At 46.9% G+C, this 27,776-nt stretch overlaps 1 protein-coding gene across 3 annotated transcripts in view; it reads left to right on the top strand.

Moving 5' to 3' along the window:
- Positions 1 to 27,776, top strand: part of FSTL4 (follistatin like 4) — a 417,881-nt gene that overhangs the window by 189,781 nt on the left and 200,324 nt on the right. For all 3 annotated transcript variants that reach the window (XM_043912771.1, XM_043912769.1, XM_043912770.1), the window contains exon 4: positions 3,700 to 3,948. In XM_043912771.1, coding sequence (XP_043768706.1) covers positions 3,700 to 3,948 — 249 coding nt within the window. The remainder of the gene's footprint in view (positions 1 to 3,699; positions 3,949 to 27,776) is intronic.

Raw genomic sequence — 27,776 nt, 5'->3', positions numbered from 1 at the left:
TAGTAGGGATTTCAGCTCCAGCCCTTGCCCGGGGGACGGAGGCTGCTGGAGGGGACTGAGGCAGTACTGCTTATCGAGAGACCTAGAATGACCTCCACAGGCCGTGAGGGGAGGGGCTTCCTCAGTAGGTGAGCCGAGGCTGAGTTATCAGACAGAACGCTGCACTGGGCAAACGTACCCGAAGGCAACGAGCATCCCAGAGTGGCACACTAAGGGGTTCCCCCTCCTGTGGCATTCAGCCCATATCCTGCTGGGAGAGGATGCCTGCTCATTGGTGTACCTTGTGCAAGGAACCAGTCAGAGACTGAGCCAGAGTTTGGAAGCAGAAGAGCCAAATCGTCTGTGCTCTGCCCTGCGGTCAACGGTGACAAAACAAGGAAGGCTTCTGCTCCGGGTGAATGGGGAAGGCTTGCTCCCTCTGATCCCTCGCCTCCGGTTGGGTGGCTTGTCTGACCACTGCTGACCTCCACCGCCTCCACCCATGCCCTGAGGTAGCAGTTCCAGGTCTGGGGCAGTCACATGGAGAATCCTCATTTGGATCGCAGAGGGAGGCTTTAGCACTGACTGGTACAGATGGACTTGTTTCTTCTGCCACCATAACTTTCATGTAACAATTCCCATGTCTGACTGTGTCCAGTAGATTTAATTAGTGTTGAAAAGCACTTATTTGGTGAGATGATCGGTTTCTAACCTGGGTAAATGACTTTCTTTATGACTATAAATTAAGCGCATTATATCTTTTCCAGGCATCATGGTCGTCCCCATAAATACTGTAGGCAGTTGCTGGCAGTCTCACTTGGTTACCTTTCCCATTACTGGTTTATCATCGTCCTGGTAGGAGTGGGAAATTCATTCTGTTTTAATAACAAGGAGGAAGTGGTGACAAGGGACTTGTTTATGAAACCACACTTGGCGGGTGTCTCGGTGACAGGGCCGGAGATCCAGGCCACCCCCATGCACACTGTTCTCAGCTCTTTGTGGGCCTGCCCGCCACACACTGGGAAGGGCGGTGCAGGGCTTTCAAGCGACTTTTGTCCTCATTGCAAATCATTAGGAATCATATATGTGCCAATAGCCCATTTCCACATCAGAAAGACCTGAGGTAGATGGGATTCTCCCCACACCCGCCCATGCAAACTGGCCCTTCCTTTGATGTTTGCACTGGACTAGGTGGTCTCCAAAGGGCCTTCCTGCTCTGCCACTCCTGGTTCCAGCCCCCGGTACCCCAGCAAAGGCCCATCTCTATAAACAGTTGTTTCTCCTTCATACTCTCATCCCTCCAGATCCCCACTTGGAGAAAGCAAGAGAGATGCACCCCTGAGCAGATCACTGCATACGGGCCCCCTGTACCCTCCCATCCCAGCTTCTAGCCTGGGCGTTAAATAGAGTTAGGGAAGACAGCTTTGAAAACTATTGTGTTTCATAAATCCTGAGTCAGTGATGGGGGCAGGGGCAAAAAGACAAAGTCTCTGTACCCTGGGGATCTCCTGAGGCCAGAGAGTCGGGCAGGCCCTCCTGGACTCAGGGGATTCAGAAAGGGGGCACTCCGACTGGCAGGGACAGCAAATGGGCCCCAGAGGTGCACTGAGTCTGAGGTACCCAGAGAGAGGGCACAGCCTGTCTGGGTGGGCAGCCCAGCCAGGGCAAAGCCCCCAAAGCAGGCACTGTGAGACCAGAGGCTCAGAAAGCTGGGCTCGGCTTCTTAAATGGAGCCGCTAGTGGGTGTCCTTCACATCACATGGGAAAGTTGATGAAAATAGTCATACAAAGGCAGCACTTTGGGTCCTGGCATTGTCTTGGAAAGAAACAAAAGCTGATATTTTTAGAGCCTGTTTGTTTCTTCTGGTAGCCGCCAGCACTTTCCTGGGTAACCCAGGAGAATTTTGCTAATCAAACAGGCTCTGTGGCAAAGCAGCCATAAACACCGTGGGTGGGGGGCCTCCAGCCCAGAGCCTCCCACCGTGGAGCCAGCACCCCGGCTTCCTCTGCCCGTCAGCCTTGCCAGCAGGGCAAGCGGGGGCCCATGCATGCCATTGAGTCTTTGTGGTGACATGCCAACAATTAGCAAAGTGGATAAAGGAGAGTCACACGCCCACTTAGGATCTGCACTTTTATACTGCTAAGAGATATTTTGACCTTCTAGTTTATTATGATTCAAGAAAAAGTCAATATTTCTTAGCTTGCCAAGGCTGGAAGAATTTAAATGAGTTATTGAATCAAGCAGTTAATCTACTGATAACTGATTTTTTTCCTTTCAAATCTATAATGATGAAAAGCAGACTTAACCAAAAACAAGTTTTGCTTTTTTTTTCCTTAGGCATTTTAATCCCATAGAGTAGGAGTTGAGGCTGAAAGTTCAGTCTTGACTGCCAGGGCCATTCTGTCTTGCCAATATTTTGAAGAAAATTTAATTAAAACTTAAAAGCAAGGACTTCTGTGGCCGTAAAATCTGTATACATGTTTCAATTATTTGTGTTTTGATATCCCTTTATAATTCTCAATTTCCTATCTGTTGCCATCAATGCCACGTGGCCATCATCCAGTTTTCTGGGCTCCTGAGGAATGTCCCGTAGCTGATGGATGCTTGTTTAAGCGTCCACATAAGTGGGCCTTTTCAGCAAGAAACCACTCTGCCCCACTGCTCTGGTGTGTGAGCTCAGGACACCACTGCCCGAGATCATCATGGGTGTGTGTTGGGTAGAGGAGACAAACAGCATCACGGCAGCTGCTATTTCCATGGTCTCAGCCCTCCTGCCCACAGACACAGGCTGTAGTATTAAGCCAGAAGGACTGTTGTTATTGTCAGTCACTCCGTCGTGTCCGACTCTTTGCTACCCCAGGGACTGTAGCCCGCCAGGCTCTTCTGTCCATGGAATTCTGCAGGCAAGAATACTGGAGTGGGTGCTGTTCCCTTCTCCAGGGGATCTTCCCAACCCAGGGATTGAACCCAGGTCTCCCACATTGCAGGCAGATTCTTTACCAATGCACCACTGGGGAAGGGCTGAGCAGTGGACCGCCGGTGCTACCACTGCTTCTGTGTCTTGGAGAACCGTCCTCTTTCCAGAGGAAATGGTCAACCTCTGACCTCCCTGCCTTGGCTGCCCCCGTTCCTAAGCACTTAGAGAACCACTTTCTCCTTACTCCACTGCTGCTCACTAGTCTCCACCATGGCTCCCTAGTGCCTAACATACAGACTACAGTTCCACTTGGCTCTCTGAATCTAGCAAGACAGACCCACCTCTTGCTACCCCTTACTTCCCACCCCCACTCCTGCACAAAAGCCCTCCTCATGCCAGGTCTCCTCCCTAAGACAGGCAAATGCTCGCTGCATGGTGGTTATAGGAACCTTGGTTCAAGCCCCCATCCCTTGGCAAGCCCTCCGCCTCTCCGTCAGCAGGGTCCGTTGGTACCTTACCATCTCCACATGGCCCTCTGTTTACTCCTCCCTCCCAGGATGGCCAGGGGTTGTGTCTGAGATGTTTGGTGGGAGCCAGCCATAAAACCTGGGCTCTGCATGACAGGGCATTGCTTGTAGCACTCCTGTCTGCCACCCATTGGAGGGACAGGGGCTCCATGGGGCTCCTGAGCCCCAATGCCTCCGCTTCACAGACTCTGGCCAACACAACCTGAAAGAGCCAGGCAGGTGGCCCATGCCCCCGAGTGCTGGCGGCTGACCCTCTGTGTTTGTGTGCCTTGCAGGACTTTCCAGCCATGACGAGCTGCCGGCCTCCTGCGGGAAGAAGTTGTGCAGCCGCGGGAGCAGGTGTACGCTCAGCAGGGAGACGGGGGAGCCCGAGTGCCGATGCCTGGAGGCCTGCCGGCCCAGCTACGTGCCTGTGTGCGGCTCAGACGGGAGGGTTTACGAAAACCACTGTGAGCTCCACCGGGCTGCCTGCCTGCTGGGGAAGAAGATCGTCATGGTCCGCAGCAAGGACTGCTTCCTTAAAGGTAGGAAGATGGCTCTGTGCCTCTGTGCTTGTGGGTTTTGTCGTAGATCCTCTAATGCCTTTCTGACAAATGACCCAGGTGCTGAGTCTACAGGTTAAATGTGTTTTTAAAAAATAGAGAAAGAGGAAGATTGGAGCCTTAAAAGCAGCAGCAGTGTTTCAGTGTTGCATGTGCATTTATGTCCACCTCCAGAGGCCCCTGCCCTTGAGGAAGGGCCTGGGAGAGCAGAACCAGAGGGCCCAGGAAGTCTGGGCTGGTGCAGAGCCCATGTCCATAGGGTCCAGGCTGAAAGGCACTGCCTGAGTCTCTCTCGCAGGGTGGGTCCTGCCAGGTGGTGGCAGGGAGCACAGACCCCTCTGGACTATGTCTCATGAATCAGAAGGTCACTCTGTGCATAGAAAGTAGTCAGATGGGACCCTCCGAACCCCAGGACAGAGGTTCCCAGCATGGCAATCTGGCCTAGAGTGGTCGCCTGGCCTGTCTAGAGAACCTCAGAGCAAACTAAGGAAGGTCCTGCATGGACGTCAGACCATCTCCATGGAGAAGGGGGCCAAAGTGTTCATGCCTGGTCCTTGAGTGAGAAGAGCAGTGCCAGCTCCTGGCAGAGGGTAAGAGCCTCAGGGGCAAGGCCTGTGGCTCTTCGTGCATGAATATCATCTTACTAACATGTGGCTCAAGGCCTTGTTGACACCAAGAAGGTGTCAACAGCTCACGGATGTTCCAGGAAGTGAGAGTTAGGCCACAAATTTCTGTGTCTATGTGGCTGCAATGAATGGTGCATGTCAGAGGCTGTAGAAGTGTTTGTGATGCTGAGCCCAAATGGCCACACATGAATAATCTAGGTGATGTGAGACAGCAGAAGCAGCTTGTGTGCGGGTGGGAACAGGCTCCCTGGCCTGAGCTGCGGGATCTTGGAGCAGGGTTTGCGGGGCAGGGTGGTGCCCACATGGGCCTGCTTGAGGTCCCAGACCTGCTGTGGGGCAGGGCCAGGAGGGGCGGAGAAAGCTGGGATGGAGCCCTGCTGCCCCTGAGTGCCTGTGATGCTGACAGGAAGGGACTTCTGTGTGGCCGCAGCTGGGGGCCTGGGCTTCAGGAGGAAAGGGCCAAGCTCAGGCCTTACTCTCCCAGGCACCAGGTCCATGTGGCAGGAGGATTCATGATGCAGGAGCCCAAGTCTGTGGGCCTCCTGTAACCCTAGAGAAGGTAGCTTTCCCTCCTCACCCACGGGCCCTGGCACAGGTTCCTAGAGCAGGTGGGTCTCTGGACTGTTGAGTTTATCCTGTGATGGGAGGAGTCTTGGACCCTTTAATGAGCATGCTTGTAACATGAATGCTGAGGCACTTCAGAAATTGCAAGGCCCAATATGGAAATCAAACCAAAACAAGCCCAGGAAAAATGTCCGAGGCCTGGAAGCCCTGCCCAGTCCAGGCCTGCCTGTGCCTCGGCAGCCGCGAGCACTAAAACACTTGGCCACTTGCTCCAGCTTTTTTGGTCGTGTTGCATTTTATAGACTGACGTCCCATTCTCCAGTTTCCAGTATTCCCCCAGACTGCATCTTTCTAAAGGTTTTTATTTCTACATCAGAGTGTGCACAGCCTCCCTCACCATCTGTTATTCAAACAGCATTTCTCATTCCACGCGAGGGAAAGTCAACCACTACGGAACCTGCTGCAATGAGGGGGTGACGGGAGAGTTGGGAAGGGGCGAGCAGATTAGATCTCGGTTCTGCTTCACGCTGATTGAATTTATCCACCGAATCCTTTTGATTCAGTGGGGTTTTCACTGATGTTGTGAAATCCCACCCACTCACCATGGCAGCGCCGATCTCCAAACGATCCTTTTTCAATGGAGAGAGGTGCAGGCAAGGTCCCAGAGGGACCTGGGTTTGCAGGCCAGCTGTGCGGCCTTGAGTGCGTGACTCCACCTCTCTGGGCCGTTTACTTGGCTGTAAAAAGGGGCTGCTGGCAGTTTCCACCTGCTCTGTGGAGAAAAGTAAATAAGATGCAGCAACAGAAACCACTTAGCATGGGGGGTACGTTACACATGTCGGGTATTAATGACACCTGTTGTCATCGCTTATCTAACTCATGGTGGCCTCAGGCCTGGAGCAGGAAGATGCACGAGCTGTGAGGGGGATGCAGAAGCATGAACAAGGACTCCTGCCTGGCAGGTCTTGGGCTTGTACAGCTCGCTGGTAGATGGGGAGTTGAGGTGGGAGGTGCTGAGAGTCAAGCTATCCTGAAGATGTCCACCTGCAGCTAGGGTTCCTCTTTCTGCAGACCTCATCCCCTGACTCTGAATCCCACAAAGAAGCCTTTACTGCCTCTGGTTCAGCATCAGCTCCAGTCCCTGGAGGCAGGAGGGCCAGCCGGCTTCTCCTCCCCTAGTGTTTCCATAGGGAATGCCCAGCAAGCAGTTCACTGACCCCCCAGGGCCTTGGTGGCTGTGGAGGCAGGCAAGCCCTAGGAGGGTGCTTTGGGGGAGAACCTCCATCTTTGCCAGAACCATGGCTTTCACAGGGAGCAGGAGGTAATGGATGGACAGAGTGCTAGAGGGAGGCAGGATGGGATTCTTGGGTAAAAGGAGGGTGGGTATAAAGGACAGCTTCCTACAGTCCTCACCCCAAGATGGCAACAGAGTGTTTAATGCTGTCTTGAGCTCCAAGGATGACAGTTTGTCTCTGTCCCAAATGTCCGGGAAGTTATTGATCCAGGAAACTTGAAAATACCTTTCTACCTATCCGAACAAAAATTCTAAAATCCTTCATGTTTCATTCTCTTTTCCTACCAGACTTTACAAAGAGAAGTTATGACTTCATTCTCTGGGGCTTTCTCTACCCCCAGAAGTCACTATATTAGGATGGTTCTTATGGGGTTGGAGTGTGTTGAGCAAGGGGGATGTGGGCTTCCAGGCCGGGCCACCACAGTTCAGAGCAGTCACTCTGCCATCAGAGCCCCTCCCTGCACCCTTGTTGGGGGGGTGTCTTCTTGGGGGTACCGCCTGGGGTCACACGGAGCTTACTGCTGTGCAAGGAAGGAGAGGCAGCATTCAAAGACTGCGTACAAGAAAACTTGTGGTAACACATTCTAGTTGCTATGGCAATAGAATACTGTGTGAATACAGAATGAAGTACAACATCATTTAGGGATCATTCACTGGTGAGAAAATCAAAATTGAAATCTGCAGCCTTGTCTCAGAGGCCATTGGCAGCTTCCATACCAGCTCTCCTGACATCCGAAAAGTCAGGAGGATGAAGGAGGTGGGATACTATCTCTCTTTCTCCTTGGGACAGAATTAGTCACATTTGTCTTCAGCACCAAATACCTCCAGTGAACACCAAGATAGTGGGTAGATTTCTCTGTACCTTTAACTTCTTCTAGAGTTTGTGTCTGAAGTTATCTTGTGACACGGCATTCCTATTTGTGTACTAGTTAGCACTTTTAAAATGATTTTTCTGACTCAGCTCTGAGTTCACGCTTTATCTCCTATGCTTTTGGAGAAGAGGAGCTTGCCTCTCAGCCATCACTCAGCATGCCAGGCTTGTATTATTTCAGATGATACAATGTCATAGTTAGGCAGTTTTCCAAACAAACCATGAAATTATGGAAGAAAGGAGCCTGTAAGAGGTTCAGTTCTAAACAGACCCTTAAGCTTCCTCATCCCGCATGGCATTTGAAAGTGCATATTCGTGCTTCAGGGGGGAATTCCCAGACTTATGAAATCAGAGGAAATAATTGCCACTTTTTTATTTTGAAAGTTAAACGTACTATAGGCTCACTAGCAAACTTTTTTTTTTCCTGAAGTGTTACTGAACACAGTAATAAAAACTCAACCTTCTGTTATGAGTTAGCAGAGCAGATACAACTTGCTGCCAAAGACTTTTCTTCTTTAGAGTATTTAGGTGGTGTTGTTACTTCAGCATCTTATAGCTTTAGGAGTATAAATTGAGTCCCATGCCTCCAGGGCATTTCCACACTTTGAAGTTTCTTCTGCCCTGCCAGGGAAAGATACTCTCATTCCCAGCTGTGTCGGCCCAGCCTCAGGCAGACTCTCAGCTTCCCCAGGTGTGGGGGCAGCGGGCACAGGAGTATGGTGGGGGCAGACATCCTAGGGGTTTGGTTTCACTCTGCTGGAGTGGCCCCTACAATAGGGAAATGCTGGGACCTGAGGAAGCATCATGGGGAGGCCCACACTGAGGGAGTAGGTGGCACAGGACAGAGGCATCGGCTCGAAGCCAGCCATGGGACCATTCCACGCTGCCTTGGAGAAGACACATAAGCTCTCTCTGTCTCACTTACTATGTCTGTAAGATGGGATGATGATAATGCCTACCTCACAGAATGTCATGAACATAAAATGAGCAGTGCTAGGCACATCATCACGAGTATGCTTCTCTAAGCAGTATCAGCATCACTCAGGATAATGGCAAACATAGGGGCACAGTCAAGGGACGGATGCAGGAGGCTCTAAGAGCCCTGCTCACATGTGATTACACTCAATATGGGTTTAGAAGTCAATGGTGTGAATGTCCTATGAACAAGGGGAGAGAAGAACATTTGTCCTCCATGTTTATTTAATGAATGACTGGAATTTGATCTCCAAATGATCAAAATTCTAAAACCTTTTTGAAAAGAAATGTAGTGAGTCATCCGAGTTCACCTGGTAAGCTTGTAGAGGTGAAAGAGAAGAACCAAGAACTCCTGATTCCAGGTCTAGAGGAAGGTTCTGGAATGCATGGAAGGCTTTCAGGAACTACCCGTTGAGCCAAGGGAGGGATTGGTCCACCTGAGGGTGAAAAGGGGAATGTCTAGGGAGGGAGCTGGAGAAAAGACAATTGAGGTGAATCTGGAAGAGTGAATAAGGGCTTCGTAGGGTGCAGACATGAAGTAGTAATACCTACAGACTCTTAGGACAGAGCAAGTGATTAAAATGCAGGTCCTGACAGGGAGCTGGGGTTGATGAGGGAGACTATGGGTGAATGGAGACAAGGGGGTAAAAGATAGGCCTGTGTGCTAACCTAGGTAGTTTGAACTCAAGTGGACTATCAGATAAGATAGTCCAACTTTCCCATTTCCCCACATGGGGACCCAGAGCCCCAGCGAGGCCGCTAGTCCTCAGGGTCTGCTGCTGTAGCCCACCCTTCATCATCACCCCCAACTTTGGGGCTCTTTTTAATTCAGTCCCAGCAAGTCATGTTCACAGTAGACAAGACTGCCTTTTCCTTTTCCCCCAGGAGACTTTGTGGAGGGAGGACTCAGGAGCCATGGTCAGTGGGCAAGGCCCCTACTGCTGGGTTGGGCCTCCTGGCTGTGCAGGTCAGTAGGAGGCCCAGCTGGGAGCTTCTCCAGGAAATCCAGCTGAGTTATCCTGAACTCACAGCACCAGCCACTTCCTCTCCTCTAAGGAAGGAGTGGGAAACTCAGCAGCTACCAGAGGGGCCCAGAGATGAAAACGCAGAGCCTCTGGGGCGTGCCCTCCTTTAGCATGCTCTGGCCTCTTGGCACTGGCCTCCACTTTCTCCCAGCCCCCTTCCTGTTTCCAGTTTCTTCCAATTGTCCTTCCACTCCCAGCCCCACCTGCATTCTGTCAAAGGCCACTGCTGCTTCCCCAGGCCTGGCAAAGGAATCTCTCTGTACCCTTGCTGGCCCTCACTGTGAGCTCCACACAGGGGAATGTGGCCATTTTCCACTAAGCTATCTCACTCAAAGATGTTGGTTTGTTTTTAATTTTCTTGAAGTATAGTTGATTTACAATGTTGTGTGCACAGCAAAATGACTCAGTTATACATGTATATTCTTTTTTCATATTCTTTTTCATTATGGTTTATCATAGGATATTGAATATAGTTCCCTGTGCTATACAGTAAGACCTTGTTGTTTATCCATCCTGTATATAATAGTTTGCATCTGCTAATCCCAAGCTCCCAATCCTTCCCTCCCCAACCCCTCACCTGTTTGAAGTGAAGTGAAAGTTGCTTAGTTGAGTCTGACTCTTTGCAACCCCATGGATTATACAGTCCATGGAATTCTCCAGACCAGAATACTGGAGTGGGTAGCCGTTCCCTTCTCCAAGGGATCTTCCCAACCCAGGGATTGAACCCAGGTTTCCCACATTACAGGTGGATTCTTTACCAACTGAGCCACCAGGGAAGCCCATTTGTCCCTTTGGCAACCACAAATCTGTCCTCTATATTTGTGGATCTGTTTTTGCTCCATAGATACTCATTTGTGTAGTATTTTAGATTCCACTTGTAAGTGATATCATATGGTATTTGTCTTTTTGTTTCTGATTAACTTCGGTTAGTACGATAATCTCTGGGTCCATCCATGCTCCCACAAACAGCATTATTTCATTCTTTTTGATGACTGAGTAATAGTCCATTGTATGTATCTATGTGTGTACATAGCACCTCTTCTTTATCTGTTTATCTCTTGATGGACATATAGGTTGTTTCTATGTCTTGGCTATTGTAAATAGTGCTGTTATGAACATAGGGATGAATTTATCTTTTCAAATTTAGTTTAGTCTGAGTATACACCAAGGAGTAGGATTACTAGATTATATGGTAGCTCAATATTTATTTTTTTGAGGAACCTCCATACTGTTTTCTGTAGTGATTGAACCAATTTACATTCCCACCAGTAGTGTAAAAGGGTTCCCTTTTCTCCACACACTCTCCAGAATTTATTATCAGCTTTTTAGTGATGGCCATTCTGACTGGTATGAGGTGCTACCTCACTGTAGTTTTGATTTGCCTTTCGTTACTAATTAGCAATGATGAGCATCTTTTCATGTGCCTATTGGTCATCTGTATCTTCTTTGGAGAAATGTTTATTTAAGTCTTCTGCCATCTTTCAATTGGATTGTTTGGATCTTTTGTTATTGAATTGTAGGAGCTGTGTGTATACTTTGGAAATTAAGCCCTTGTTAGTTGCATTATTTGCAAATATCTTCTCCCATTCCATAGGTTGTCTTTTCACTTTGATTATGGTTTCCTTTGCTGTGCAAAAGCTTATACGTTTGACTAGGTCCCATTTGTTTATTTTTGCTTTTATTTGTATTGTCTGGGAGACTGATCTAAAAAAACACTGATACAATTTATGGTAGAGAACATTTTGCCTGTGTTCTCTTCTAGAAGTTTTATGGTGTCATGTCTTATTTTTAAGTCTTTAAGCCATTTTGAGTTTCTTTTGTGTATGGTGTGAGGGTGTGTTCCAGCTTCATTGATTTACATGCAGCTCTCCAACTTTCCCAGCACAGCTTATTGAAAAGATAGAGACAGTGTTGAATGTCCACTGGGTGGCCAGGCTGCGCAGGACCTGAGGGTACCAGCGTGGTCAGGACTGGAGGCCTGACTTCACAGGACTAACAGCCAAGAGAAAGGTCGGAGTCGAGTCTGCAGCACCCCTACTCTCTGGGCCATTGTATGGCCATGCTGTAGCCAGAGACATCCCCAGGACCTCAAGGACCAATGGGAGTCTTCATGGACCATCTCCTTCTTGCAGCCTCCCCTATAGGTTCTGCCAGCATCAAAGCATCCCAACAGCATCCCAGCACAATGGCCCTTCGGTCCCACTCATATAGTATCTGCTTCCAGGATCGAGAAACAACTTAAATGTGTGTCTTCTCTGGATATTTACTCTAGATTTTATGCAAGGAAATGTCCTAGTGTGAGCACCCTGCAAGTGTGCAAGGCTGCTATCAGTTCAGCATTTGTGGTGTGCTTCACAGAACTGCCACACTTTGGATGAATTAATTACATTTCAGTAATTAAAAATTGCTAATAACTTATTGAGCTGAGAAAGTCTTGCACTGCTTTGATATCACTGATGGAAACAAATCGCAGTCTCTGAGGCCCCTACAGTGTTCCCTGATCTTTCCCAGCACCCGCTGCTTATGCCAACCACTCCTCCTCTGTGTCCACTGACAGTCTCACACATTCTCATGCTAAAGCCAAGCAGAGCCGGCTTTATCCCGGCATCCCTCAGGTACCATTTCTCCTCTCCCTTCCCCTCTCTCCCGGTCACCCAAAGCCTTGCCTGTGCTAGCTGCCTCCTCTTCCCCAGCTCCCCCCCACACTCTGCCCACCAGGGTCTGCACCTGGCTCCTGTCCCCACCAAGGTCACTCTGCCCTTGTAAATTCCAAGGCCGGGTAGTGCTTTCCAGGCCTTGTCTTACTACATTCTTCCCACAGTGCTGTCATCACTGTTCCTGGTCCTGCCAGCCCCAGCCCTTCTGACTCTTCCCAGGCCCCCTGTCCTGTCTCCTGTCTTCTTCAAACCCATCTTCCACGTGGCTTTAAGAGTGACCACTCCAAGAGGTAACTCTGGCCACATTGTTCTGCTGCTTGAGCTCTTCCTTCCATTCATTCAGAGAACATTCACTTCTTATGAGTCATGTCTTCTCTGGGCACTGAGAATACAGCAATGCACAGACAGACAGGATTCCTGCCCTCACGGTGCATACACTTTTGTATGGGGGACAGTAAGCAAGAGATAAGGTGTCTTAGGTGGTGACACGTGCCACGGAGAAGAAGACAGGGAAAGAAGTTACAGAATCTAACATGAGAAGTGAGTTTTGAGCAAAGGCCTGGAGGAGGCTGAGAGGTTAGGGAGCAAGGTATTTGAATATCCAGGGAAAGAGCATCCCAGAAGAAGGAACAGCCGGTGCACAGACCCTGATGTGAGCGCTCTCCTGGAATGTTTGGGGATCAAAAGGGGGCTGGGGCTGCTGGAGCAGAACACAGAAAGTGAGAGACATCCAAGAGGCAAAGAGATACACCCTCCAAGTGGGGCCTTGTCAGCACTGAAAACCCAAACTCTTAGCCACCATGCTGTGTTTTCTTTCTAGTTTTCACCACCCCCACCCAGGGATGGCCTTGAAGGGACCTCCTCCTTCATCACCACCCCAGGAAGCTGGGAGGGGTGTGCCATGGGCTGGAAAAGATGGCCTGTCTAGGAGCTCATCATCAAGTATTTCTAGCTTCACCCTTTAAAAGATATAAACCTACAGGGCCCAGGGGATTTCCTGCATAAGTCCCAAGCTAAGTCATGTCTGACTCTTCGCGACCCCGTGGAATGCAGCACTCCAGGCTTCTCTGCCCTTCACTATCTCCCAGAGTTTGCTCAGATTCATGTCCATTGAATCAGTGATGCCATCCAACCATCTCATCCTTCTCCTCCTGCCTTCAATCTTTCCCAGCATCAGGGTCTTTTCCAATGAGTCAGTTCTTCACATCAGGTAGCCAAAGTATTGGAACTTCAGCATCAATCCTTCCAATGAATATTCAGGATTGACTTCCTTTAGGATGGACTGATTTGATCTTCTGCCTATCCAAGGGACTCTCAAGAGTTAGCGTACATATCCTGCTATCCTGGGTGTCCTTATGAGTGGGGAAATGTGATTTGTCTTTCCATCCTTTGCTTATTGGAGATGTTCCCTTCATTTCATAGATGAATGCACAGATTGATGATTATATGTCAAATGGGGCTCACACAGTTCCTGAGGGGACCCCTTGTGAGAGGATGGGAAGGCCTAGCTGGAAGCCCTCCATTCAACACATATCACAGGGTCCCAGCCGAAGAGGCGTGGATTCATAAGGAATCCTCCTCAGATTCTGTTCTCTGATGGCATAAGGAGTTGAGGGGACATGAGGGAGGAGGGAAGCAGAAGAAGGTGGGGTGGGGGTGACATGGAGCATCCTGACCCCCAAGCCTCCCTGTAGGAGGCTGCTCAGGAAACGCGCTGCATGAAGAGAAGGGAGGCCCTTGGTTCAGGGTGCTTAGCACCACTAGTGGAGCCCATGGCCAACACTTGGGGAGCTTTGGATGATGATCATAAGTCAGATGTTTAATTACTGGAGCGAGAAGAAGTTGATTTGGGACTTCTTTAAGGTTCTCCCCTATTGCGCCTTCAATTAAGATCAAGGCCCCCATGTAGCAGCCGCTAAATGACACCGCATATTGAATCTCTGTGCTCAAGCAGTTTATCTAATTATCTGTGTGACAAACTCAGCAGCTGTCAGACCAGCTACAACTCAAATATGTTGACTCTGTCCCTGCCTGAAAGTGTTTGCTGCTTACTAACAGGCTGAGGGCAAGGGCTCTCTGGCTCTTCTGGGCACACGGAGTCCCTCTCAGGTTCTGTTCCTTGATGACATAAGAAGTTAAAGGGGCCAGTGGCTAGGAGGATGGTGGGTCCATGAGTCCACACATGGGTCCAAGAACAAGTTCTGTTCTTGGTTCTTGACCCCACCCCACCCCCAGGCTCACCTGCAGCCCATGTGGCTGACATAGGTGCCCAGACTCTCTGCTTGCTTTTCCGGACAGGGAAACAAGGTACTAGTCTGAACCATCTTTTTTCTCCAAAGAGAGGGAGATGCCACTTACCACTGTGCCAAATTAACTGAAATAAGTCAGGAGAGTTGGAGGGTGGAGTGGTCACGGGGTAGCCCAGGGAGAGGTAGATATTTGGTAACCCTCCCCAGCAGAGCGGGCTCCTCAAAGGCATGAATAAGGAGATCTAGCTCTCCAGAGTGGAGCTGAGTCCCCACCCGAGACAGCCAAGGGACAGAGCTACAGAAAGCTGGAGCCCAGTCCTCCACAGCATCCTGAGGCTCAGGAGCCGCCCAGGTTCCTATTGTGGATAGACTTGTGCCCAGCCCTGTGCCAGGTGCCACGGAACAGCAGTGTCCAGAACATGGGGTGTTCTTGAAGTTACTGAGGGCAGAGCTCCCCAGGGACTCCCGGACTTGGGCACCTGGTCCCCCCAAGCCTGCCCTCTGCCCTGCTTCTCATTGCGCTTGCTTCTGCTTTGATGGGTTCCGAGCCCTCATTAATGAAGGTAATCGGAGTGAAACTGTTAATACTTTCACGAAGCTCCCCTAAATGAAAGCAGTAAAATCACTTTGCTTGCAGGTAATTAAAATCACCAGATACAGTGAGCCCCATTCACTTGTTATAAGCAGGGGGTGTGAATGGTGCACATCTCTCTGTAGCAGGAAGAAAGGGCTCATCCAGTGACCTGGGAGGCGTGTCTGTTTACTGCTCTTCCTCAGGGGGCCATGTCCCACTGCCTGTCCCTCCATCCACTCCCGCCTGCTTTGGTCAGCTGAGGTGTGGCCTCAGGCCTGTCCCTGGTAGTCTAGAGGACGACTCTGTGAGCCCCACCTGACCTGCTCACTGTGCCCAGCTGAGCTCTCTGATCCTCTGCCCACACCTCATCCTCTCTCCCCCTCCCCACCTCTCCCCCCTCTCCCTCTCCCCTTCGCCTGTGTTCCTGCTCACCTCCACCCCACGCCACCCACGGCCAGACAGTAGTAGCATGAAGGTCTTGTTTACATGCCAGGCATCTCTCAGTAAACACTCTGCTCATGGTGTTTTCTGTTTGGTTGGTTTTTACTGAAGTATAGTTGATTTGCAATATTGTATTAGTGTCAGGTATGTATCAACATGATTCAGATATGTGTGTGTGTGTGTGTGTTTATATATATTTTTGTATGTGTTTATGTTATCCATTTTTTAAAATTATTTCCCATTATAGGTTATTACAAGATGCTTAGTATAGTTCCTTACGGTATAGAGTAAATCCTTGTGGTTTCTTTATATATGGGAGTGTGCATCTCTTAATCCCATATTCCCAATATATCCCTCCCCACCCCCCACTCCTACTTTGGTAACCGTTAAGTTTGTTTTCTGTGTCCGTCTGCTCACGGTTTTAAAGCAACAAACTCTCCATTTTAAAGAGTTTTATGGCTCTCAGGGCAAACAGTTGTAGGTATCAGGAAGACCTAATGAGAACAGGGATCTGTTAAGAAGGAAGGCAGAGCCCACTGCTGGGAAGTGTGGTTTCTTCCCTGTGAGAAATGCCGGCAGGAGCCCATGGACTCATTTAGAGAAACAGTTGGCAGGAAGCAAGATGCACCCTTGAACGTGCCTGTCTAGAGATTGGGGAAGAAGTAACTCGAGCTGGAGGCTCCACCAGGCTTCCTTGGGTTGCAGCTCCACAGGGACTCAGTTGGCTGCATTTACAATCTCCAGAAATTGCAGCAAATTATTATGAGTTCACGCATCTCATCCTTTTGAAGAGATCAGAGGTTTGGATGAGAATGGAGGGCAGGTAACACAAGCAGCGCATGCTGTGTGCTGCACCCAAACGGGTACTTCATCACTCTTTCTCACCAATCCCACACACCCTCCCAGATAAAGACTGTTATTGTCCCTACATGGCAGATGAGGAAACTGAGGCTCAGAGAGGTTTAGTGACTTATTCAAGACCCCTCAGCTGGTGAGGGGGAGAGCTGCCCTTGTTTGTGAATGTTACATGTTTTAGCACCTACTACTCTGCCACGTACGTCTCTTATACCTATAGTGATTTTTATAATTAATGAAAGGAAGCCAGCTTTGAAACTCTTCGGACTCTTAAAGCACTCAGTGATTGTTGCTCACCATTGTGGCAGATGGTGCCTGTGTCCGTGTTCTGTTCTGAGGGAGGCATTTTCACACATGGAGCTGACAGTAACCTTACTGTTAGCCACTCTTGTCTCAGCAAAGAAATGGTGTTTTTTAAAAAAACAGTTCTTCCTTTGTGGTATTTGCTTCTCTTGTGTTTTCTATGTGTGTGCTGATTTTTATAAAAGGACAGAGATGTTGCAGTGAGCTCTGCCCAGTCTGGCCCTGGGTCAGGATGAACTCAGAGGCACCAGTGCTAAGCCACCAACCGGGCCTGCTGCTAGCAGACTTGGCCTCTCACTGCAGTCCCAGGTGGACTCCTGGGGGGACCACGGGCCTCTGGGATGGCCTGAGATGGTGTTCCTGGAGAAGGGGGTCTGAGCGGGTGTGATCAGGAAAAAGGCTGCATCATGCAGGATTTCCAAGCAGCTACAGGGTGTGCCCCAACTTAATTCCACCTGTTTGCTCATGTTCCCAGAGCAAGTTAAGCAGTGAGCCTGTCCTCAGTGTTATGTGGACCAAGTCTCACCCTTGGGTTTCAGGATTACTTAAAATAACCTGTGATTCTTATGTCTAGCAGTTCATGACTTGCCAAGCCTCAACAACTCAATGTTTCATTTATTTCTCAAGTACTATGCATCAGGCCCAGTTCAGGGGCTGGGGACTCAAGAGGACTGTGAGGTGGCCCTGCCCATGGAGAGCTTACCGTGGGGATGCATGTAAAGCTGGGTGAGGAGCACCATGGTGGAGCACCTATAGTCTGTTATGGAAGGACCTCCTGGGGGAAGTGCCATCTTTGCTGAGTACTAAATGATGGGTAGAAATGGGTGACTCAAAGAGGGAAGAAAAAGGCCTTTTAGGCCAAGGGTTAGGATGTGAAGCCAGTATGGGGAGCCACAAGCCACCTGCTATTTTCCCAAATATGAATTTCAAGGTGGGAGAACAATGCAGCAAGAGATGAGTCTGGGGGGGGTGGCTCTGGCCAAGCCAGGGCTAGACCTTGAACTTTGGGTTATGGGGATAGATTTTCTTTTGCAGGCAGGATTGGAGTTTTAATAGTTGAGCTGGTGTTTAAAAGCATCACCCCGCATTGCCATGGGGAGCAGCTTTGGGCTGAGCCCAGTGAGGAGGCATTTGATGCATGCAATAGAGAGACGTGGGAGCCTGAATTAAGGGAGGGAACAGACTGGGGAACTCTTCAGGAAAAATCAGTCTGGTAGGGTCAGGGACTGGTTGAACACACTGGGAGAAGGAGGTGGAGGTGGCATGAAGGCTCAAAGCCTGGACACAATGCATGACTTTTCCCCAAGAATGGGAATGCAGGGGCAGGAGCTGTGAGTGGTGGGCTCACCCCATCTGCTGTGGATGTGGGGAAGTCTACAGCCATGCAGGAAGGCTGGGCGGAGAGGGGCTCAGGCTCTATTAAAAACCTGCCCTCTAGACTTCAGCCATTCCTACCTGAAGAGACTTTCTAACAGTTGGGGGATGACAGAGTCAGGCCTGCCTCCTACCCCTAACTGCATTAGTCAGGGCTCCCCAGAGACACAGAACCAATAGGATGTGCTTAGAGAGAGGAAGAGATTTAGTGTAAAGAATTGGCTCATGTGATTGTGGAGGCCAAGATGTCCCAAATCTGCAGGACGGGCCAACAGGCTGGAGACCCAGAAAAAGTCAGTGTTCTGTTTAGAATCTGAAGGCCATCTGCTAGAGAATTCTCTTACCGGAGGCAGAGTTGGTCTTTTTGTTCTAGTCAGGCCTTCAACTGATTAGGTGAGGCCCACCCACATTGTGGATGGTCATCTGCTTTACTCAAACTCCACTGGTTTAAATTTTACTCGCATCCAGAATACCCCCACAGAAACACCCAGAACAATGTCTGGTCACCTATCAGGGTGCTGTGGCCCAGCCAAGTTGAGGCATAAAGTTAAGCACTGTCTACTCACCCAAGCGTCCCTGGTGGCTCAGATGGCAAACAATCCATCTGCAACGCAGGAAACCCGGGTTCAGCCCCTGGATTGGGAAGACCCCACACACACACACCAGAAAAAGGAATGGCAACCCACTCCAGTATTCTTGCCTGGAGAATCCCATGGACAGAGGAGCCTGCCAGGCTACAGTCCATGGGGTCACAAAAAGTCAGACATGACTAAGCAACTAACACTTTTTTACTCACCCCAGTATTGTTCTAACTGCCTTCCTCCAACCTTAGCCAGGCCTCGTCTAACTGTAAGTACAGGCGATCGCTGGCTAGGTCAGCATGAGGTTCTTCGGTCAACAGGAGCCAAGCGTCCCATCTGGACCACGCTCTGAGCCGCCCTGTGGATATGCTGGCCCTGTGTCCGGGGCACAGCCCATTGCCCCTCCACCTGGAGAGCAGGAAGGAGGCACTGTTTAGACGTTCAGGGACATATATGCTTCCCTCGTTCTGGGGCTAGGACCCTGACCCTGAGCTGCAGATGGAGTGTTGACTCTGGGTCATTGTAGCTGCCTCCCCTGATTCCAGCCCAGCCCTCACCCCCCTACACCTAGCTCCCACAAGATCCACAGAAAGGGAGGGGGGATGGCACTTAGGCCAGAAGTCCCCACCCTCCCGCCCCCACCAGTCTGAGAGGTGCTTTCTGCCAATGACTGTTTTCTTAGTCAAGTTCTTCTCTCCACAAGCCTAACAGTTAAAACAGTAACTGTTTGAAATTATCCTTAACCACTCTGATGATATAAGATGCAAACTTGAGAGGAGGAAAATCAAAAGGGGAAGAGAGGCATCAAATTTTTCAGAACACAGGGAAGGTGCACAAGTGGTGGGAGATGGTGCTAGGACACAAAGGCTGCTGATTAGATCCTAACGTGGTTCCATCCCAAGGATACTTTTGTCTGGAGCCACACACCTCAGCTGGCAAGCTGCCATGTTCAGAGAAACAGGAATCAAAGTATTTAATCAGCCACTTTGGTTGATGGAAGGCTTTGGGGGAAGAACAGGGAGCCCAAGTTTCTCCTTGAAAGTGGTAGTGAAGGTGGCAGCAGGAGACCCGCCTCTTAATAAGACAGCGGCCAATTAACAGAGCAAATGTTTGAGGTGTCCCCACCAAGTGACAGGACGCCTGCTTTTCTCCCAGAGCCGCCCGGGGCCAGTCAGTCAAACAGGCAGGTACATGACTTAAGTTAATTGGAGAAAACCTCCTTCCAGGGGAGTGAGCACTGGCTTGTCACTGATTGGGACCCAAGTTTGGTTTTGACAGGTCTCTTTGCCTGACCCCAGAGAGAAGCGTCCTTCCGATGGGCTCCCCTGTCCCTACCATGCACCACCATGGAGTCTGTATTGTTGGAGGTATCGCACCAGGGGTCTCACAGAGCCAGAGGGCGTGGCCAGGAATCTACGAAGCCAGGAGAATTTGGCTGTAGAGGACTGTGCCCAGCACGCCTGGTCCGTGGTCCACAAGAGGGCAGCTCTCCTTTCTTGTCCAGTCTGTGTCTGGAGAGCCCCGGCCAGGACCCCGCCTGGATCTGGACTCCAGAGGTGACCTCCAGGAGCAGGTACGGGAGGTGGGCCACGGGAGAGTTGTGGCTTGGGACAGTGACGCTCAGGGGAGGGCAGAGTCAGGTGGGCTAGGCTTGCTCTGATGGGGAGGAGGTGCTTGTGTCAAGGGAAAGGTCGATTCCTGAGTGTGCCAAGGAGTGGAGTAGCGTGTCGTAAAGGCCCCGTGGGCACACAGGCCCAGGCCAGCTGCAGTCGGAGGCCGGTTAAGAGGGGGTGTAGCTGACTGCATATTCACCAGGCAGGCACAGTCTCCCCTTCTCTCTCCTGCCCAGGGCCCCATCCTCTCACCTCCCCCTTTCGGCTCTCCCTCTCCGCCCCTCTCCCCAGGAAGTCTGACTTGAGTGTGCCCACACATATCTAAAAACAAGCGGCTGGAAAATTAAGTGTTTCTCAGTGAACTGGATGGCACAGGCAATTTTAATGACTTGAGCAGTTTTACTGGCGTTTAGACACGATTGAAATACTGAACTGTCCACCCTCCCCTGGACATCGTCACCCAGGGTCGGGCAGGAACCTGGGACCCCTTCCGTATGACTCTCCTGGTGTGTGTAGGGAGGCAACTTCATGTGAGCCAGCAAGCTTTCCTTTGTTGGAGGGTCCTTTTCTTCAGCTTTTCCATCAGTCTAGATTATAAATAAGGGACTAAGTCAAAAAATGAGTGAGTAATTTCTCCATGTTCTTGCCTCCAGTGTAAAGAAGAAGGTTGGCAGGGGTGAGGGGGGATGATGGGAACAGTCAGGAGGTTGGGTAGGAATCATTGCCCCTTGTGAAGAGGAGGCCAAGGCTTCCAAAGCATGCTGGGCTCTGTGGCAGTAACAGGGCCTCAGTAACCCAGGAGATGTGCACTTCTCACCAGCGTGGGTCAGCACAGCCTAGTCACAGGGCCCCGCCTCCACCGGCTCCCCATCACGGCTGGTGGGGAAGGAGTAGCTCCGGCCGCGCTGGGGCTCTCTCGCTCCCATATTAGTTGAAGTCAGGTGTGAGACCACATCTGTTGGCATAAATGGACACCTACCCTTCCGCGAGAACAGGTTCCCAGATGGGTGTGCAACGGAGAAAATTAAGCCACGTTCCCCTTTATGTCTTGGCCCCTCTCTTCTGCTGGGGGACATTCATATGGAGGTTGCAAATCCTGAAAACAGGACATAAAGGGTAATGGGTTTAAGGCTAAACTTTGTCCTCCCGCAGCATCAGAAGAAAACAATCTCCTTATACATTGTCTTAATGCCTTCTGGCACTACATGCCTTCTACATTTAACTTTTGCCCACCCGAATACACAAACAGAAATGACAAAGCCACAGAATGAAGCTGTTCTTTTAAGTTTCCAGACAGAGCAGTTTGAAACTTTTAGCATAACAAAAGCAGTTACATCCACCATACACAAATTGCTTCCTAGTGACCAAATTTTACATCCCTAAAACCTCCAAGTGTTTAAGAATATCCATAAAATTAATATTTTACGGGCAGGACTAAAAGACTTCACAATGTTTTCCAAAGTTTCTGTCCTGGGCCTGGATATGGGCTTGGTTTAACAAGTCTGAGTGTATAAAGCCGAAATGTTCCTCTTAGCCCTTGGAACAATAGTGATCAATTAATTAGGAGATAGTAAGTAACATCGTCCCTCCACTGAACGGTAGAGACCAGACTCGCCTTTCTCAGTGCCATATCCTAGGCTGGCATGGAGTAAGCATGCCATAGACACGTGCTCAGGAGAGGGAGGGAGAACACGGGAAGGACTGGGTAGAAGCAAGAGTGGCTTTCACCTCCGTCAGAAGAACAGCAAACAGTGGATGACTGCAGAGCTGAGAAGGGGTGGAGAAAACCTTGATGAATAGAACTCGGTCTGTTGCACAGCAGTTCACCTACAGCACGATGTGCTCAGACCAGAGAAGTGTTCCGAGGCCATGCCGGTGTTCCAAGGTCAGGCTCCCCGAGCCTCGGCAATCCCCTGCCTATAGTGTACCACATGCAGTGCTGACCCACCGGCACTTTCAGAGGACTGAAAGGGAAGCAGCTTGTTGAAAACAGATTTTTCTTCACTCATTTATGATGAAACATAACATAGAGACAGAAGAAGATACAAAGGTATATTTGTAACAACAAAAAACAAATCATTGAGAAGAGCCATGTTTTAGGAGGGCTTCCCAGGTGGCGCAGTGGTAAAGAATCTCCTGCAATGCTGGAGACCTGGGTTCAATCCCTGGGTTGGGAAGATCCCCTGGAGGAGGGCATGGCAACCCACTCTAGTATTCTTGTCTGGAGAATCCCCACAGACAGAGGAGCCAGGTGAGCTACAGTCCATGGGGTCACAAAGAGTCGGACACGACTGAGAGACTAAGCACAGCACATGTTTTAGGAATTAGGGCGGTGCTTTAGAGATACCCCCCTCTCTCCTGCCCCCTCCAAATTCACATAGTCCTCCCTGCCTTCTGTGAGCATCATGTTCTGGCTTTTCTTTATAGTTGTCTCACCTAACTATATATTGAGGCATGGTTTGCTTTTTCCCAGTTTTGAACTTAATATAAGTGGAACTGTGCTGTAATGTCCTGTTTTGATTTGCTACTCTCACATAACATCATATCTGTAGGACATCCATGTTGAGTATAGCTGTAGCTTGTTTGTGTTCCTGAAAACCCCTTATATAAATATACCATCATTTATCCATCGTACTGCTGACAGCCAGTATCATTTCGCATTCAGGTCTGTTGCTGGAATCATTTGTGTATATGCCTTTTGCTATGGTGGTTTAGTCGCTAAGATGTGTCTGACTCTTACCACCCCATGGACAGTAACTGGCCAGGCCCCTCCGTCCATGGAATTCTCCAGGCAAGAATACTGGGGTGGGTTGCCATTTCCTTCTCCAGGGGATCTTCCTGACCCAGAGATCGAACCTGGATGTCCTGCATTGCAGGTATACTCTTTACCAACTGAGCCACCAGGGAAGTCTTATGTCTTTTGCTGTGCATATGTACAGTGGTGTGCTTCTTTAGCCTTACTGGAGATTGTCATATTGTCTTCCAAGTTGTTGGCCATTTTACCCTGAAAAGAGCAACATATGAGAGTTCCTGCCCTTCACACTACTAGCACTTGTGATGGTTAAACATGTTTAATTTACACTCTGGCAGTGGGGTGGGGGTACGAAATGCTGTTTCACTGTGGTTTTAACAGACTTTTCTCATCACCGGTAAGACTAAGCATCATTTCATTTGTTTGTTGTCTATTTTGATTTCATCTTCTCTCAAGGACCTGCCCAAGTTTTCTGTTCATTTTTCCATTCAGTTGTTTATCTTTTCAAAAAATTGATTTGTAGTAGTTCTTTCTATACTCTGAATGCTTATTCTTTGTTTATATTTGTTACAAACATATTCTTCCAATGGTGGCTTGACTTTTCACTCTGTCTTGGTTTATTTTTAAGGATGAAAGTTCTTCATGTTAATGTAATTTAATTTATCAAGCTTTTCCTTCATATTACAATGTATAAATGTATCAAGTCAACATGTATCATTTAAACATGCACGGTGTTGTATGTCAGTTATATCTCAATTTAAAGAAAAACTTTTCCGTCATGCTTAGTAGATTTTCTGCTTTTTAAAACAAATCCTTCCCTGCCCCCTACATTATTCCATGTTATCTTTATAGTGTTGCTTCTTACATTTAATTTTTAAATATAATAGTTTTACTGAGATACAATTCACATTCAATTCACTTATTTGAAGTATGCTGTTCAATAGTTTTTAAAATATCCCAAGAGTTGTGCAGCCATCACCATAAACAATTTCAAAACATCTTCCTCACTTCCAGAAAGAAACCCTGAACCCATTAGCAGTCACTCCTCATTTCTCCCACACAAAGCATAACCCCCTAGCCCTAGCAAACACAATAATAGACTTTCTGCCTCTGCATATTTGCCTATTCTAGACATTTGAAAGAATATGTGGTCGTTCATGATTGGCTACTTTCACTTAGTATCATGGTTTCAAGATTCACCCATGTTGTGGCATATATGAATACCTAATTCCTTTTTATTGCCAAATAAAATTCCTTTGCATGGATAGAACAGATCTTATTCATTTATCAGTTGATGAACCTTTGGGTCATTTCCCCTTTGGGGCTTTTATAAATATGCTGCTAAAAAGTTTTTGTGTAGACATAAATATGTTATCATTTCTCTTGTGTATTTATGTAGGAGTAGAGTTGCTAGGTCATATCTGAATTATGTGTTCAAGCTTTTGAGGACTGTCAAATGTTTTCCAAAGTGACTGCACCATCAGCAGTGCACGAGGGTTCCAATTCCTCCATATCTTTGCCAACGGTTGTTATTATCTGTCTCTTTATTTACTGTCTTTCAAGCAGATATGAAGTGGTTCCTCATGTGTTTTGATTTGCATTTCCTTGGTGGATAATAATTTTGAGCATCTTTTCATGTGATTATTGGTCATCTGTATATCTCCTTTGGAAAACTGTCTATTTATATCCTTAACCCATTTTTAATTGGACAATTTGTCTTACTGAGTTGCAAGTGTTCTTTGTGTATTCCTGATACATGTCTCTTATCATATGTATGCTTTACAAATATTTTCTCTTATTCTGTGGGTTCTTTTTCACTTTGTCATACCTTGAAGAACAAAAGTTATGAATTTTTATGAAGTTCAGTTTACCTATTTATTATTTTGTCAGTTATACTTTTGATGTCATATTTAAGAGAATATTTACTATAGTTTTTTTCCTGAATCTTACAGTTATAACATTTACATTTATATCTTGCATTTTAGCATTTACATTTAGATCTTATATTAAGATCTTAAGTCCATCTTGAGTTGATTTTTGCATACATTTTGATACAAGGGTCCAGTGTCACATTTTTACAAGTGAATATCCAGCTATCCCTCTACCATTTTTGTTTTAAAGACTATTCTTTCCCTTTAAATAGTCTCGGCATTCTTGTTGAAAATCAATTAACCATAATTTTAAGGGCATATTTCTAGACTCCCAATTCCATTCCATTGATCTGTATATCTATCCTTTGACTAGTGCCACATTATCTTGATTACTGCAGCTTTGTAAGTGTTGAAATCAGGAAATGTGAATCCTCTGACTTGGTTATTCTTTTGTAAGATCATTTTGGCTATTCTGGGTCCTTTACATTTCCATATGAATTTTTGGATCAGCTTGTTAATTTCTACGAAGAAATCAGCTGAGATTCTGATAGGTGTTGCATTGAGTCAATCATTTTGGGAAGTGTTGACACTTTGACAGTATTAAGTCTTCTGATCCATGACCATGGGATGTCTTTCCATTTATTTTGATCTTCTTTAGTTTCTTGAAACAATTTTTGCAGTTTTGAAATATAACTTTTGCACTTCTTTGGTTCAGTTTATTTGTAAGTATTTTATTCTTTTTCAATCTGTTGTAATAGAATTGTTTTCATATTTTCATTTTCAGAGTGCTTATTGTTAATATATAGAAATACAGTTGATTTTTGTGTATTGATCTTGTACCCTGCAAACTTGCCAAACTCATTTATTAGTTTTAATAGGGCCTTTTGGGTATGACTTAGAATTATCTATATATAAGATATTGTGAGCATAAATGGAATTTTACTTCTTCCATTCTAATCTGAGTGCCTTATATTTCATTTTCTTTCCCATATGCTATAGCTAGAACCCCCAGTGCAGTGTTGAATAGAAATAGCAAAAGCAGATATCCTTGTCTTGTTCCTGATCTTAGGGGAAAGCATTCAGTTGTTCACTATTAAGTACGATGTTAACTGTGAGCCATAGATGTTTATTACCACGTGGAGAAGGAAGTGGTAATGTCAGTCGCTCAGTCATGTCTGATTCTTTGTGACCTCATGGACTGTAGCCCACCAGGCTCCTCTGTCCATGAAATTCTCCAGGCAAGAATATTGCAGTGGGTTGCCATTCCCTTCTTCAGGGGGTCTTCCCGACCCAGGAATCAAACCCAGGTCTCCTGCATTGCAGGCAGACTGTAATCTCAGCCACCAGGAAAGTCCCACCACATTGCGAAATTCTCTTCTAGTCCCTCTTTGTTGAGTTGTTTTTTTGGTTTTTGGTGGGGGTTTTTTTTGTTTTTTTTTTTATCAAAAAGGAATTTTACACTTTATCAAACAATTTTTTCTCCAGCATTTGAGATGATCATGTGGTTTTGTTCTTTTTTCTGTTTATATTGTGTATTACATGAATTGATTTTGTATGCTAAGCCAACCTTACATTACTTGCATAAATCACATTTGGTCATGGTATATAATCCTTTTTATGTATTGCTGGATTTGGTTTGAACTTGTTCAGGGTGGGTTTTTTTGTACCTAGAAGAGGGTTAAAGAGGTTTTGGCCAGTAGTTTTGTTTTCCTGTAACACCTTGGCTAGTTTTAGTATCAGTGTGATATTGGCCTCATAGAATGAGTTGGGAAGTGTTCCCAGCTCGTCTGTTTTTTGGATGACTTTATGAAGAATTGGTATTAATTCTTTTTAAGTGTTTGGTAGACTTCACCCATAAATCCATCTGGCCCTGCACTTTTCTTTGTGGTAAATTTTTAAATAGTTAATCAAATGACTTGCATAGATTTTATGTTTCTTCTTGAGTCAATTTCAGTAATTAGTGTGTTTCTACAAATAAATCCAATTTACCAAAGTTATCTAGTTTGTTGGTATATAATAGTTCATATTATTACCTTATTATCCTTTTTATTGTGTAAAGTCAGTAGTAGTGGTCCCCTCTTTCTTTCCTGTTTTTAGTAAATTGAACCTTCTGTATTTTCTTATCAGTCTAGCTGAAGTTTTGTCAGTTTGGATTTTTTTTTTTTTTAGGAAACAAGTTTGGTTCTGTTGATTTTACTTTTCTATTCTTTATTACACTAATTTCTACTCTAATCTTACTATTTCTGTCCCCTACTTGCTTTAAGTTTAGTTTACTCCACTTTTCTAGTATGTTAAGGTAGAATGATAGGTTATTGATTTGAGATTAATTTTTCTTTTGATGAAGCATTTACAGCTATAAATTCATTCCCCTCTAAGACTCCTTTAGCTGCATACCTTAAGTTTTGTTATGTTGCAACTTCATTTTCATCCATCTCAAAGCACTTTCTAATTTGCCTTTTTATTTCTTCTGTGATTCATTGGTTATGTAGGAGAATGCTATTTAATTTCCACATATCTGTGAATTTCCCAAATTTTATTTTTGAAATTGACTTCTAATTTCATTCCATTGTGGTAGGAGAACATCTTTTATGTTAGTTCAGTCCTTTTAAATGTATTAATCCTTGTTTAATTGTATAGAATGTAGTCTAGCCTAGAGAATGTTTCATGTACACTTGAGAAAAATGTGTATTCTACTCTTGTTGGATGGACAGTTCTATAAAGATCTGTTAGATCTAGTTGGTTTATAGTGTTGTCCATGATTTGTATTTCCTTGTTTATCTTCTGCTTAGTTGTTTTCTCCATTATCAAAAGTGGGTATTGAACCCTCTAACTATTACTATTAAATTGTCTATTTCTCCCTTAAATTCTATCATGTTTTTGCTTCATATATTTTTGGGTTCTGGTTGTATATATGTTTATAATTTTTATTATAACTTTTCCAGGTGAATGTATCCTTTTATTATTATAAAATATTTCTATCTCCTAGTAAGATCCTCAGTGTGGATCTTTTTGTGTGTATCCTACTTGGAATTCATTGAGTCTCTTGGATGTGTAGATTAATGTTTTTCCTCCAATTTGGGAAGTTTTCAACTATTAGTCATCTAAATTTTTTTTTCGTTGTTTCTTCTCTCTCCGCTCCTTTTAGTACTCCCATTATACGAATGTCAGTATGCTTAATGGTATGC

The sequence above is a fragment of the Cervus elaphus genome, chromosome 9, assembly GCF_910594005.1.
Source record: "Cervus elaphus chromosome 9, mCerEla1.1, whole genome shotgun sequence".
Taxonomy (NCBI): Eukaryota; Metazoa; Chordata; class Mammalia; order Artiodactyla; family Cervidae; genus Cervus; species Cervus elaphus.
The sequence above is the reverse complement of the archived record's forward strand: the minus strand, read 5'-3'. Positions and strand labels throughout refer to the sequence as shown.